The sequence below is a fragment of the Phoenix dactylifera genome, chromosome 15 (assembly GCF_051530095.1).
Source record: "Phoenix dactylifera cultivar Ajwa chromosome 15, Ajwa_hap1_PhDact_Kaust_v1.1, whole genome shotgun sequence".
NCBI classification, from domain to species: Eukaryota; Viridiplantae; Streptophyta; class Magnoliopsida; order Arecales; family Arecaceae; genus Phoenix; species Phoenix dactylifera.
This window is the reverse complement of record NC_143204.1, coordinates 23692470-23707007: the sequence shown is the minus strand read 5'-3', so window position 1 is coordinate 23707007 and position 14538 is coordinate 23692470. Positions and strand designations below refer to the sequence as shown.

The following is a 14538-nucleotide window of genomic DNA, read 5'->3' as shown; positions in this document are numbered from 1 at the left end:
TATAAATAAATTTAGAATCTTGTGTTTGATTGAACTGAAAAATTGCTGAGAAAGTTATCAGGGTATGGTGGAGTTATCCTGGTCTATGTGGCTTTTGTTATTCTCTCTCTCTCTCTCTCTCTCTTGATAGTAATATTTATTCTCTCATTCGAGCATAACTTTTCGGCCTCTTATGAAAATTTTGGCTCTCTATTTCTTGTTTCTCTTGCCAAATAATATGAAAGATGATTCTGATCTGCCTTTCTTTTCTCTCACCTTCTTCTCAACCAAACATAGCCGTAAGATTGTAGGCATACAATTGCTTCCTTATGACCCTTTCTGCTGTGGTATCTAGTCCCTAGAAATATGCCATCACCTGTGGTATCTAGACCCTTATTTTTTTTCTTCCTCTTACTAGCCTCATAACCCTGCATCTTTTTTTTTTTTTTTGTGGGGGGGGGGGGGGGGGGGGGGGGGGGGGGGGGGTGGGGGGGGCGACAAAGTTGTGCGGACCTAAGTTTCAAACAGTCATACAGTTACCAGTTGATTATGTACTAACTGTTTATTTCTACGTTTAACAGGAGAAAAAAAGTTGTTTCTCTATCCAAAGATGTTTCAACATTTTTAATGCTTCTGTAGGTAGAAGAGAGGGACAGAGATAAGGGGAATGTACCGAAGGATGATATGGATCCTACTGCAGCCCCCAAGCGGCGAAAGCTTAAAAGGGACCATACATCCTCTTCTGAAGCTGGAGGGGAGTATTCACCGGTTGTTCCGCCACCTCCACCACCTCTAGCATTGGGGATATCTCAATCGTTTGATGCAAGAGAAAGGGGAGATAGAAAAGGGATTATGGTGCAGCATCGAGCTGTTTATGTGGATGAAGTTCCGAGGATGCATGGCAAAGAAGCTGCAAGCAAGATCAATCGTCGGGAGACTGATCAGTATCCTTTACTGAATTACCACTTTTATCTTTTACAGTCTTTTTTTGAACCACCATTTTTAGTGTGTCAGCCTTGTGTTGTCAGGTGATTGAAATGACTTCTCTCTTGCATTTTTCATTGAAACTTTTCAATATTTTGCATGATTTTGCAGAAAAATGTTTTGGTTGTAGAATAATGAGGTAAGTTTTCATCTGTATCATAATGAAAGATCATGTTATCACCATGCACTCCTTTTTTCAGTGACAGAAGCAAAACCAATACTCACCACTTTTTAAGTCAACGTGTGTTATATGAAGGTTGAGTGTCATGATATCTGTGTACTCTTGTAATCTTTTAATTCACTCATCGACTTTCTTCACCTTTTTCTTTCATGCTTTCATTTGGTAATGCTTATAAATTTCTTCTAAATGAAAGTACAATTTCTTTTGAGATTTTTTACTTGATTGGAATCAAAGAATTGAGATTTTCCAACGTGTAGCTGATGTCCATTATATACACTATACACGAGCATGCATGTGCCTTCTGTTTTGTATTTTGCAGCATGCATGAGTGCACATTTATTGTAGTCTGAGTGCTACCATGAATTTGGTTTTCCTTGACCACCATTCTGGCCATAACCTGTAATCTTTTTTTTACACAAAAAACGCGAAACATTATGAATTTCATCCTTTGTATGTGACTTCCGTAAAGATACAATAATCGTTGCGTGGATTGAACGAGTTTGACTTGATTGAAGTTCGAGTCAATTGACCCTAGTCCAAGTTGAGAGTTTAGGACAAAGACTCAATAAATCCTAAGTAATTTAGTCGACCTCGAAAAATCTTGGGTTAACATGCAAAAAATTATAAAAAATCTTGGGTTGACACAACAGAGTTTACTGTCACGTGATATTTATGCTTCAGTTTTATCAAGTTATACTTCTATTTTATACATATTTTTGGTTGTTCTTTTGAGATTTTTGAGACATCTGAGCAACTTCATTTTGACTGTATGTGCACATAGACATCTTTCTGGATTGCATGTCCTTAACCTGTCAAACTTCAGGATATATGAAAGAGAGTGGGAGGAAGAGAAGCAAAGGACTGAAGCTAAGAGGAAGCATCGCAAGTAGACAGCAGTATGGAGAGGATCGCAAGAGATTTTTTATTGCTTGGCCAGATTTATTGAGCACCTATACTGGCTGCAACTATGACTAGCTTGGGAAGGGAAGTGCAGCTGTCATTTAGCCACTACGATTTTTGGCACTAGTGTTCAGACTGAAGCATCTAATGTAGATGCATGATGTTAGCTTGGGTAGGCAAAGTTGGTCCATTTCAGTGGTCTTTATTGATCATGGATACTGGAAAAGCCTGGTGTATTATGTCCTAATATATAATTAGAGGTCTTCAGATTCAGTGTAGCAGATCTTAAAAATATAATGTGCATACGTGGCTTTGCAAATCAGATCCTGCAGAAGATTGGGACTCGCAAATTCTTGTGGCAGTCAGCATGCACTCCAATGTGATAAAGATTTTGAGATACAGAAGGAAACCTTATTGGACATTAATGCAATTGTAATTTGCCTTCCTTGCATAATATAACATTTTATCTTCCAGTGTTCATGCAGTCATTCACAGCTCTTGTGAAGTTTGTGTTTACCTTCTTTTATTGTGTCAAATATGATATATTTGGGGTTGTAGTTATACCACCCGTAGGCTGTTCTAAAGCAAAATCTGTAAGCTTTCAAAATGATTAAATCTGGGGGAACTGGGTATTTTCTGTTGTAAAGTTGGGTTCATTAACTCTCGTTTGCTTGTTAGTTGCTAACTTGTTTCCTTGTGAACTGTATATTGATTTTGCAGATGTGAAGATCCGACAGAGAACAAAAGCATTTGATAGCAGGTCCCCTGTGGGCATGGATGTTAAACAACAGTACTTGCAGCTTCATAGCTGGACAATGGGGTGGTCTTACTGCTGATTATTGATAGGGAACCAGTTGGAGGAATTATAGTATGGACTGAAAATGTAGTTACTATGTCCAAAACATGGTGCAATCTTTACAGCGTTGTAGTTGCAGTCAATTGTGCATGGATCATATTGCATATGACACTTGATCGTGGCATGTGCAATGCATGTGAATTGGAATATATATAGCCTTGATTCATCCATTGGACTAGTAGATATCCATCTCTATATCGCAACTGTTTGGCACTCGGGGAGCAGGCCTGCCCGTCCATGTCCATAGCAAAAGCTAAATTTTGGATCCTTACCTGTAATTTTTAATGATTAAGGTGTACTAATTGGTTTTGTGATTATCATTTGCGATACTCGAGTGGGCAAAAACGGCTTTGGAGGAATGCAATATCGAACCTATGTTATGATGCCGACGTACAGGCAAAATCCAACCATCTTATATTGTCTGTTGTCTTTACAGAAAAGGGTAGCAGCCACGAGTTTTCGATGGAGTTGCTTATAGGGTTAGGCCTTAACAACAATATATTTTATATTGTTGTCTAAAGTAGGATAATATGCGTTAAAAAAAAGAGGTATTTTAGAATACCTCTTCCTTACAGAAAATGGTAGCCAAATCTTTCAGTTTTCGTTGGAGTTGCTTATACAGTTAGACCTTGAACAACAATATATTTTATACTGCTGTCTAAAGAAGTAGGATAATATGCGACTAAAAAATTGAGGTATTTTAGATAATATGCGTTTAAAAAATAAGGTATTTTTAGATAATATGCGTCAGAAAAATGAGGTATTTTAGAATACCTCTTTCTTCTCTCTCCTTCTCCCCTTTCTTACCGAGGCTCGAACCCTCAACCTCGTTAACGCATGCCAACTCACATACCATCAAGGTGGGGGAGCCTTGGTCACATCGTCTTTCGTGAAACCATTTTATTGGTACTTTCTTAGCGCAAAGCGGTAATCCTACAAGCGGTCCGTTGAAGCCCATCGACCCCGCCTTTATCGTCCCTTTTTTTATGTCCTTCTTCCTTCGCATGGAAGAAAGGAAGAACGAACTTCACAATAAAGCGGTGCGTCTCGTATCATAGAGAAAGAGAGAGAGAGAGAGAGTGTGTTAGAATTAATCAATCGAGGAAGAATGGCGCTGCAGTGGATGGTCCTGGCGTGGGTGGTAGCGGTGGAGGCGGCGGTGGCGGCGTTGGTGACCCTCCCGGCCCCGAGGCTCGTCAAGTCTCGGATCGTCGCCCTCGTCTCCCTTCTCCTCCAGCCCCTCACCGCTGTCCTCCCTTTCGCCGCCTTCCAGCTCTTGGGTCCGTCGCTGCCCCATTTTCTCTCTTTTCTTTTCCGAATCCGATGAACGATCTTCTCATCTCTCTCTCAGATGGGATGAGAACTTCGTTATGTTGGCTGTTCTGATCCATCTCTCTTTCTTTCTGTTTTTCTAGATATACACTGGAAGAACGAGCACCGGCTGATTTGCGCCGGCGACGTCTGCACCACGGACGAGAGGATCCGATACGAGAAATCTGTAAGCCAGCCCCTCTCTCGATTCTTGATTTATTTCTCTCTTTCTTTATTTTATTCAATTAATTCTGAGATGCGGTTTACGTTTGGTTGCCCTCTGGCTGTTCAAGATTTCAAATTGGGGAACTATGCAGATACCTAGTTCGAGATTTAATGATAGACATCAAAAACTGGTGCCTTCATTTAGCAATTTCAGCCAATCTAAACGTCGGATGTCGTCTTTGTAGGGTTGGATGGTGAATCACACCGTAGAACTACCCCGCCTCCAACGCTCTATATTATAATTATTTATTTGAATGGGTGATCTTCCTGGTTTCACCAATTATTAACCCCTAGTACAGAAAATTTACTAGGAGAAATTTATATGCATGAGTGATTGAAATAATAAACGGAAATTACTTAACAATGGAAGCAGAAACACCGATGCCATAAGTGAATTCGCCACATTAATATGCTGCAAATCATGATATATAACCAAATAACCTGCCAAATTTGTTGTTATGCTACATATCATAAAACATGCTACAGTACGACTTAGTACTTTAATATTTGTGCTTTCTGTCCAGGCTCACTATGGTTTGGGGCATGTAAAGAACTTAAGATACCTTGGATGGAAGCTTGAGAAGGGATTTAAAATCCCTTACTCTTGAAGAGGAGGTATCTCTTTGTAAAGAATTAGTAACATTAAAAAATGTTAAGAAACAAAACTATTAGGATAAGCATTTTTAACTGAATTTAGCTGTATTTGGTGCACAATGTTTTTTTTATTGTTTCAAAACAAAAAATCAAAATAAAAAGGGGCAAGCCGGAGCAACTAAGTACTGGCGCTCAAAAATGCACTATCTCTTTATGATTTTGAGTTGACCTAGTGGCATTTTCTGATTCAAATTCTCACATGTTGTTGCATTAGTGCAATTCGGGCGACTCCTAAAAATAGAACCCAAGAAAATACCGTTTCATTCTCCTCTTGTCCCAAGCCAAAGGGAAAAGGATTGAGATCACCTAGCAGTTTCTCCTTGAACTCCCTACACAAGCATGCCCAACATTGAAGAAGGAATCTATGGGGGACTAAACGGCCCTCGTTTAGTTATAGACACCACCAAGAACAAGGAGATGCTTCTCTCCTAGGCACTAAGTACTGCTAGTCTGTCCTCCGGGGGACTCCATCAAGAAGAGGTTCTTTCTCGCATGTAATTTTGCCCGCCCATTCCACTTCCATGCCAGAGAAAATGGGATTCGAATCCATGATACAATCTTCTTGTGTGTCAACTTAGCAAACCCATGATACAATCTTATTCTCTTGTGAAAGCTCAATCACTATCACTCACTAGAAGCATCTCTCCTTTTAAAAAGGGGGGACAGACTCAACCAAGGAGGGAAAAAAGATGGATCAGAAGCTTACAAGATTTAGTTGGAGTGGGAAAAAAAGCTAGTTAACGGGGATGATCTTGCTTGAAAACAAAATGCGGGTTTATAGTTTTAGCATGGTTAGAGTTCTCCTCAGTAGCGCAAATTATGACTCAAATGTACATGAATAGTCGATTTTCCATGTATCAGCACACTTGAGCCTGTAGGTATTGGCTGCTGTCTACTGTCACTCCCTTGAATCTTGCTGTGGTCGAGGAAAAGATTGATTTCCTGTTTCATCAGTCAATAGTAACCGGTCTGTTTTTTTGGGCATAAGACGAGCACTTGCCTTTGGAGGGACGGGCTAGCAGAGTTGTTATATTTCAAATTTTTGAAGTTTTATGGTGTTATATTACTAATATGATATCATGCTATGCAGATCTTCAAAGCTCAAAGGAATGTTATTCTGTGTGTATTGGCATGTCTCCTTTATTGGTATTGTATCATGCCAGCTTTCTCTGTTCAGCATGCAAACATTTTGTTGGTTTTATCTCAAAAATTATTATTTTTTCAATTGAGTGAACAGGTGTATATACCGTTTTTGCAAATATAATAAGGAGATAAAGGAATTGGAAGAAGTTGAGAACCGTCTCAAAGAGCAGTAGCTTTTATAATCCAGATCAATAATGGCCAAGCTATGTAGAGGTAAGTACAGTCCTTTTTTCAGTGTTCTTGTGTATTTGGGCAAGCACATCGGGCAAACTTAGGATGCAGGTGTACTGTGTGCTTTACATCAGTGTATTTACCCTAGAAAAACAAGATACATAGGTGAGTTTCATGTGATGCATAATGATTGTCATACTATGATGTTTTTGTCTATGCAGGTATTTTTACTATTTACTAGTTTCATCTTTATTTAGTTCTGTCAAACTTCTAAACGCCTTATTTCTTTTTGAATTTTCGGTGAATGAAAACTCTTTATTGTTACCTGTATCTAAATATGTTCTGAATGCCAAACATGGGACTGCTTGTACAATTTACAGGCTTCATAAATTATTTCCTCAATGTTAAAGATATAGTCTTCTATAGAAAAACATATGCATCGAGAATTTTTGTTTATGTAAAACTTATTTTTCTTGCCATGTGACTGCCTGTCCAGTTTACGAACTTCATAAATTCTTCCCTAGCATGTTAACGGTATAGTTCTATAAAGAGAAATATGTGCATTGGGAATTTTTATTTTTATGAACTTCCTTGGTCTGTTTCTGATTTGAAAGCAGACATTTTGTGCCCTGGTTTCTATAACAAATGTAATGTCTATAGATAATATTGTGAATTTTTTATGCTAAAATTGAATTTATATGTTGCAGCATTTGTTTTTGGTTCAACATACTTGCCTGGCCTTTTTTTGGTGGAGGCAAAGTGCTGATTCTTGTATCCTTCTCTCTCTCTCTCTTTTTTTTTTTTTTTTTTTTTTTACGCAGGTGAAACTGGCAGTGCACTCTTTGAGATTCTGTTAACGATCATACCTCTGATAGATTTGGACTCCGTCCATCAGTCTGAAGATCTTGAGGATCACGACTAAATGAATTTTCATGATAGTAGGGTTAATGAAGATATGGACGCTTGCTATTTTCTGCAGCCAGTGGTTAGTCTTTCTCAGAAAACAGTCCCTCCCTTCTTGTCTGCATTACTTCCTAAATAGATTATACAAGATCTGAGGATCCGAACTTTGAAAAGAGAATCTTGTTTCATCATTCCTGGACCAGCTGACATAGGTGACATCATTTCTGTGCTTGGAGTCTTTCAAACTTATTTCTTCTCAGAATAGTATAAGCTATAGTTTGTGGTCGATGTTGTCCTCCTTGATATGTGCTTACCTTGTACAACATATCATATGTCCCATTACTTTCTATTGCCAAGTGAGCATGTTATTACCCACATCACTGGATAGTCCATCAAATGAGGTCTCCTGAAGAAGCATCTAGAAGCCAACCTTGGCCGCTCCTGCGTTGCTGATCATGTTTGTTTGCTTGAAGAATAGAAGTCTAAATCAATTCTTTTGTTGGTTGTTGCTGAGGGTTTGATTGGACATCGAAATTGCCCAAAATAGAAAACATGGGAAAGAAAAGAAGAAATAACCAACCTCTCCATGGAGAAGTGCAACTTGGGTTGGACTCAAAGCAAATCTTGCTCGTGTCTAGTTGAATCATGCGGTCTAGAGCTTAAGCTGACTCAAGTTGGTTTATTCGCAGTTCGAGCCGAACTTCCAAAGTCGAGAACAGTTGTATTAGTTTTTGGGCTGAAATCGATCTAACTAGGGCGGCCACTGTTTAAGACCAACCAATCTCTCTAATACACTGATTCGAATGTCATTGGTCAATAAACTTTGGCTGTTAAATTATGGTGCCGAGGAAAAGATCGGCCATGTAATTGTTTTTGCCTCCAGGCTGCGACTTTGGAAGAGACGGAGGGTCAGAGAGAGAGTGGGGGCCATGGATTGGATGTTTTGGAGAAGGGATGAGGGAGGACAAAGGAAGGAAGGATAGGGATGCACAAAAAAATTCTCTCTTGACGCCCCGTGATCACGTGGAAACCGGCTCTAGCCGAGCTGGTAGCGCGTGAAATGGGCTTTTGTTGCCTAGAGCGCTTCAGGCGCATCAAGCAAGCTCCAAACTAGCATAGCATGCATGTTTAGGGCTCCTGTAGGCTGTAGCAGGTTGACCTCCCATGGAATGAAAATTAAATCCTCAGATAAGATGCAGCCAGCCATTGAAAGCCTTTTGGTTGCGGCCAGCCATTATTATCTATCCGTAATCAGAGCCAAGCACAGATGCAGATATAGCCTGGTGCAACAAATTCAGAACCGCTGGCAATAGAGACTTGGCCATAAAACATCATCAACAAAGAGAGAATGTATAACCAGAAAAGCAAAAAAAAAAAAAAAAAGGATCATGTCTCTGTCACCAATTTTATGGCAACAAGTTTCTCGCCTTGCCTTGCTTTCATGTATATGGCGGCCTATGGCCAACAATGATGCAAGGAGTTGAAGGTTGTCCAAGATCAAAGCCCCTAACAGACAAACAAGGCGGGAGTCTAATTTTTCACCAAATGTCAACCGGAAGATATTCCATCCGTGCGATCATCAGCCAACTATTTCATGCACCAAGGTGATAATGATACAACAATATTACAACTCACTGCAATACAACATCGGTCGGTGTTCACAAAATTCTAGAGAAAAACAATGGGAAGAAGGAAAACCGACGTGTTTAAGCTTTAAATTGGTTCCAGTAAGAGAAGCAAAACAGCCCCAAAACAGAAGAAGCAAAGACTAAGAAACAAAGGGAATGAACAAACCTCGCTTGAGTCTCCATATTTCTTTTTCCCCCTAGTCGTCGCCTATCTTCCATCAGCCGAGGTGAAGGAATCGGCAAAGCCTGGCGGCCTTGTGGGTATGCTGGTCTGGGTATTGTCCAGGCTTGCGATATATGATGATGCAGCACCATTGAAATGGCCACTGTCCTCAAAGGCCTGCCATTTCTTGAGTGCCTGTGGCAAAGTCAGGTCGAGGTCAATCCCATAACTGTCCTCCGAGTCGGGATCGGAGGGCTTCCACAGCTCCGCCAGTGAGGACAGGACGTTGACGGCGTGCCCCATTTCAGGCCTCTGGTAAGGCTCCCTTGCACAGCAGTGGCCAGCGAGTTCTGTGACGGTGCTGATGCTCCCAAAGTCCTCATCAAGGTCTATCGCGGGGTCGATGGCCTTTCGGAAGGTGTCCTTGTTGAGCTGCATCCTTCGGAACCATGTCACCAAGTGCACACTCTCTTCTGGTTGGCGCTCATCCAGCGCCTTCCGACCGGTGATCAGCTCCATTAATATCACACCAAAGCTAAAGACATCGGCTTTTGTAGTCACACGACCGGTCACTGCAAAGATCTTCAAACAGTGTTAATAAACATCTCAAGATCAGATTTCAACTCCACTAACTCCATAGCTATAACAGTCCAGCAACCGATGGTCTATGCTATATGCAATTTGCAAAAAAGAATCAGTCAAGCACTGCCATACTTAATGGACATTGATGTAGTTAGGGCTAAAGATCATCCACTCAGATAGACACCATTTAGGGTGTGAGGAAATAAGGATTAATTAAGAATCTATTCATGAGGATAGCATCCCATATATTTGTTTCCTTAGACCGATCTATAAGGGTTTGGAGAGTCCTCAATAGTCTAACTAAAACGAAATGTAATAGCTAGCCCCGTGGTTCGAAAAAAAGGAATGCGGACTGATAATTTAGCCGATGCACGAGGAGCACAATGTAAGATTTCAAGTTAAACATACTCTTTTGTTTAATCACTAAATTAGATATAAGTATAATCTCTACATCAAAGGTGAAGCTAACTGAGTATGATATGGCATTTCTATATTTTCATAATTCTTTTCTTCTACAATAAATGTGAGAGCAGTAAAAGTTAGATACGGCTGTAGTTATAATTTTAGGCATTCGCTCAGACCGATGCTCGATTTCAACATTTTCTTGTAGTATGGAACGACCTCTTTTCAAGCAGAATATAGACAAGGTTTAGAGACCATCACCGCACACCCCGTATTGCAGTTTGAGATCTGTGGCAATTAACTATTTTTCCTAGTATATGATAGCAAGCCATTTCTTTCCCTACTTGTGTATTCAAGATATAACCATTTCAGACTAGTGAGACGTGCCCTTCAATCAAGACTTCATCGATTTTTTCGGTACCAACATTGATGCGGATCCATCAAAGCCCAGCATGATGTATAGAAGATAGATTTAGAAAACCACAAGTTAAATAGCAAAAAAAAAAAAAAAAGGATAAATCTGACACAGAAAGATACACATAGACATGTAAATCGTCTATTGCTTTTCAACCTGGCAGCCTGTACGATCTTTTTGTGTGCATTTCTCCTAACAAAAACCCTAAAACTTCACTAAATTAATATCCGGTGCATATAAAGCATCAACAACTAACCCAGCAATCATCCTAACGAGATACCTAAATTTGTGATTCTGAAAACTTCGAGATGTATTGCAAGAAATCAAATCCAAAATCTAGATAAATAAAAATGGTCAGGCCATGGAAATTGAGGATTACCTGCATATTCTGGTGCGAGATACCCGAAAGTTCCTGCAAGCTTGGTTTCAACGGAGCCACCTTTTCCATCCGCAAGCCGAACAAGTCCGAAGTCTGCAACCTTAGCCTTCATATCGTCACCAAGCAAAATGTTAGAGGGTTTGAGATCCCTGTGTATGAAACTTTGATGCGCCAAACCGTGCAAATATTCCACACCCCTGGCCACATCCAATGCAATGCTCAGCCTCTTCTTCCATTCCAAAGGCTTCAACCCTCCTTCCCTCCACTCAAAAAGGTGGCGACTCAGCGTCCCCTGGGGCATGTACTCGTACACCAAGAGCCTCTCACTTCCCTCCAAGCAATAACCAAGGAGCGAGACCAAATGCCGGTGCCTGACTTTAGAAAGCACAGCGATCTCCGACTTGAACTCGTTCAACCCCTTCGTCCCCATCACCCCGGCTTCCATCCTCTTCACTGCAATCTTGGTGCCATCATGGAGCTCGCCCTTGTAGACCACCCCGAACCCACCCTCGCCGAGGATATTCTCCTCGCCGAAATTATTGGTGACATTCCTGAGGACTTGAATCGATATCACCATGCTTCCGGCATCGACTACATGCACATCGCTCGGGCTGCTGCTTGTCCGGCTGTACGCGTCGCTTGCGGTCCCGCCATTCGAACTCGAGCCAGCAACTGTGGTTTTCACCATATCCGGGTCCGATACTGAGTGCTGGGGGTGCGTCGCCATAGTATTTGGACTCTGAACTCTCCCAAAAGCTTGCTTCTTTTTCTTGTAATAACAAAAACCGAGCAGTCCGACAATATTCATACCCAACACCGCAGCAACCATCGATCCGACAATGACGCCCAACGGAACAGACGAAGAAGACTTGCCGCTGCTGCTGCTCTGCCTCGCATCGGCCGAAGTTGATTTGCCGCTGGCGGTCGAAGCAGCGCCCGGAGCTGGAGCAGTACTGGCATTCTTCCCAAAATTTGGGTTCCCGGCTGTGTTCACCAAGACATCCGTGCTCAAGGTCGGAACTTGACCCCGGAGAAAGTTGTTCGACACGTCCAATTCCTTCAAAGATGGCAACTTGGCGAGCGTCAATGGGATCGTGCCGGTGAGGTTATTGTTCGACAGCAGCAGCTTCTGCAACGACGTGATCGAGCCCAAGTCCGGCGAGATCGTCCCGTTCAGTCCCATCTTCTGGAAGTTGATAACAGTGATATTGCCCGCGCCGTCGCAGCTGATCCCCAGCCACCTGCCGCCGCACGGGTCGTTCCCCCTCCAATTCTCAGCGAGTCTGTCCGGATAGCCGAAAGATTTCGCAATGGAGAGCAAGACGGTGACTCTGGGATCGCAGTCCCCTGCTTTTGCGAGGCAAAAGCGTTCAGTTTCCAGGTCGAGGTCCAGCGTTTTCACTGAATCCGGGAAGGCCGGCGCCGGCCCCTGGAGGAGATTGTTGGTGAGGGTGACTCGCTTCAAAGACTTGAGAGCGGTGAGCGACGCCGGGATGGGCCCGGTGAGGCGGTTGTCCCGGAGCTGGAGGTTGGCGAGGTGCTGGAGGCCGGAGAAGTCCGGGAGCGGGCCAGTGAAGTCGTTGGACTGAAGCCAGAGCTCTTCGAGGCTGGTCATGTTGGCGACGAAGGCGACGCCGCCGGAGAGGCGGGAGCTGCCGAGCTGGTTGTTGAGCCAGAGGGAGCGGAGCGGGGCAGAGGCGAAGGCGGCAGGGACGGCGCCGGAGAGGAGGTTGAAGGCGAGGGCGAGGTGGTCGAGGGAGGCGAAGGCGGTGGCGAGGAAACCCGGGAGCTCGCCGGAGACGTTGGCAGAGTTGGCCGAGAAGTTGACGAGGGCGGTGGCATCCTTGAGGTTGGCCGGGATGGACCAGGGGTCGAAGGGGTTGCCGTCGAGGTAGACTGACTGGAGGGAGGAGAGACCAGCGAAGAAGTCCGGCGGGAGGGCGCCGGAGAAGCGGTTGCCGTGGAGGAGGAGGGTCTGGAGGGAGGAGAGCCCAGCGAGGGAGGGGAGGTGGCCGGAGAGCTGGTTCTCTTGGAGCTCCAGCCGGAGGAGGGAGGTGAGGTTCCGGACCTCAGCCGGTAAGGTTCCGACGAGGCTCCGGTTGCCGATCTGGATGGCGGCGACCCGGGCGTCGGTGCACGTGACCCCGGTCCAGGTGCAGGGGTCGGCCGTGCCGGTCCAGCCCAAGGCCCGATCCGCCCCCAGGCCCTTCGCCAGGGACCGCATTGCCGCCGCGTCGCCCGCGTCGGTCTCCGCCGCCCCCAGGTGAACGTCACCGACGACGAGGAAGGTCAGTAGAACCAGCAGAAGATGGCTGTGAAACTGGCTGTGAGAGGAAACCATGGCGAGAGCATACAGGCGGTGACGGGATTCCGGCAAGAAGGTGGCGGCTAGGGTCAGGGAAGGAGCATTTCGGGAAGAGAGGAATTCCCAGCTTCACAAAGAGGGAGCACATGGGAGGTGGGCCGGGGCCTGGGCCAGAGGGCCAGCTTGTCGGATACTTTTGCTGCCAGTGGATGGAGGCTTGCGTAGTTCCCGGAATGCCCCCGCTTTATTGGTGTTATTTGGAAAATTAGAGTGGGAATGGTTTTAAGTTTGACCGGTGCTTTTGTCCAGGATAAAGTGGATCTTTTCTCAATGTCAGCCTTTTAATAAACCTGGCAGATTACATCGTAAGTGAGCGTAGCGTGAGCCAACAGGAGATGGACAGGCGTGTCTTTTGATGGCGACTGATGTAGGACCGCTCCTGCACGAGACAGAGATTATTGGTTGGACTGGCTTCACTGGTCCAGACCGGTCAAACTACGAACCTACGCGCATATAACTCCATATAAAATTATTTTTTCAAAATTAATATTTTTTTAGACATCAAATTTTGCATGTATATTTTTTTTAAAATTAATATTTATATTTATGTTTTCATAAAATATTTATTTTATTATTTTATTTATAAATATATTTGTAAAAAATAATATTTTATAAGAATAAAAAATAAATATAAATTTTAAAAAAGTATATACATAAATTTAAATTTTTTATAAAATAATTTGTAAAAAAAATAATACAGATGTATTGGTTTATGGTTGGACCGATGTGATTTAACCAAAAATTCCATCAAAATCATGCTCTCTATGAGACACTTGGAGGTTGCTTCTACTTATTTCTTTCGCATTTCCTTCGCTTCTTCCCCGAGCTTACCCATGTTTTTAAAATCATATATTGCTGATCCAATGGCTTAAAATAATGAAGATAGTAAATTTTTGATACTTACAAAATGACTGAAATATAAATCACAACGTTTGAACCAAGTATACGTGTAATAAAAGTAGCCATTTCTCGTCGAGGTCGAGGTAGGAATTTGGATTAGGCCATTCGGAAAGGATGTAGATAGAAAACCTGGTCGGGTGATGGAATGTGAGACGTTTGATCTGGAAAATCACTCTAGTTTTTAAATGTGATCTGCTATTTCTATACCATTTACATAGCAAAGATTTCGTGCTATTTAAACTATTCAATATCTGACTAGAGTTTTCCAAACGATGCAATTTTAGTGTACAAATAATTTAGAAGTAGTAGATCACATCAAATGGCTCAAATCATTGATGTGAGATCCTATTGTTCAATTCAAAAAAAAAAGAGAAAAAAGTATTCTATATAAGTTACA

At 42.7% G+C, this 14538-nt stretch overlaps 3 protein-coding genes across 10 annotated transcripts in view; 2 read left to right on the top strand and 1 right to left on the bottom strand.

The window, feature by feature from the left end:
* The window catches only part of LOC103705821 (THO complex subunit 2-like), a 43714-nt gene extending 40497 nt beyond the window's left edge, over window positions 1-3217 (top strand). For 4 of the 7 annotated variants that reach the window (XM_088711392.1, XM_008789690.5, XM_088711394.2 and 1 more), the window contains 2 exons: window positions 619-923; window positions 1968-2634. In XM_088711392.1, the coding sequence (XP_088567518.1) occupies window positions 619-923; window positions 1968-2034 (372 nt within the window). In that variant the 3' untranslated portion in view covers window positions 2035-2634. Of the gene's footprint in view, window positions 1-560; window positions 924-1967; window positions 2635-2764 lie in introns of those variants that run through there. The other 3 variants (XR_015973493.1, XR_003385421.3, XM_088711393.2) reach the window with 2 other exon arrangements.
* Window positions 3218-3649: 432 nt separating this feature from the next.
* Window positions 3650-7684, top strand: LOC103705820 (uncharacterized). Its single transcript, XM_008789689.6, has 5 exons — window positions 3650-4180; window positions 4316-4398; window positions 6181-6236; window positions 6328-6446; window positions 7226-7684. Exons 1-4 carry the CDS (start codon window positions 4009-4011, stop codon window positions 6404-6406), a joined length of 390 nt encoding a protein of 129 aa, XP_008787911.3. The 5' UTR covers window positions 3650-4008; the 3' UTR covers window positions 6407-6446; window positions 7226-7684.
* Window positions 7685-8841: 1157 nt separating this feature from the next.
* LOC103705819 (receptor protein kinase TMK1-like) lies at window positions 8842-13538 on the bottom strand. Of its 2 annotated transcripts, none has more exons than XM_008789688.5 (2): window positions 10877-13538; window positions 8842-9670 (listed from the first exon to the last, which is right to left on the bottom strand). In XM_008789688.5, exons 1-2 carry the CDS (start codon window positions 13215-13217, stop codon window positions 9144-9146), a joined length of 2868 nt encoding a protein of 955 aa, XP_008787910.3. In that variant the 5' UTR covers window positions 13218-13538; the 3' UTR covers window positions 8842-9143. The 2 variants fall into 2 exon arrangements, with proteins under 2 accessions (XP_008787910.3, XP_088567521.1); XM_088711395.1 differs by having other exon boundaries at window positions 9490-9680.
* Between the last annotated feature and the right edge of the window lie 1000 nt (window positions 13539-14538).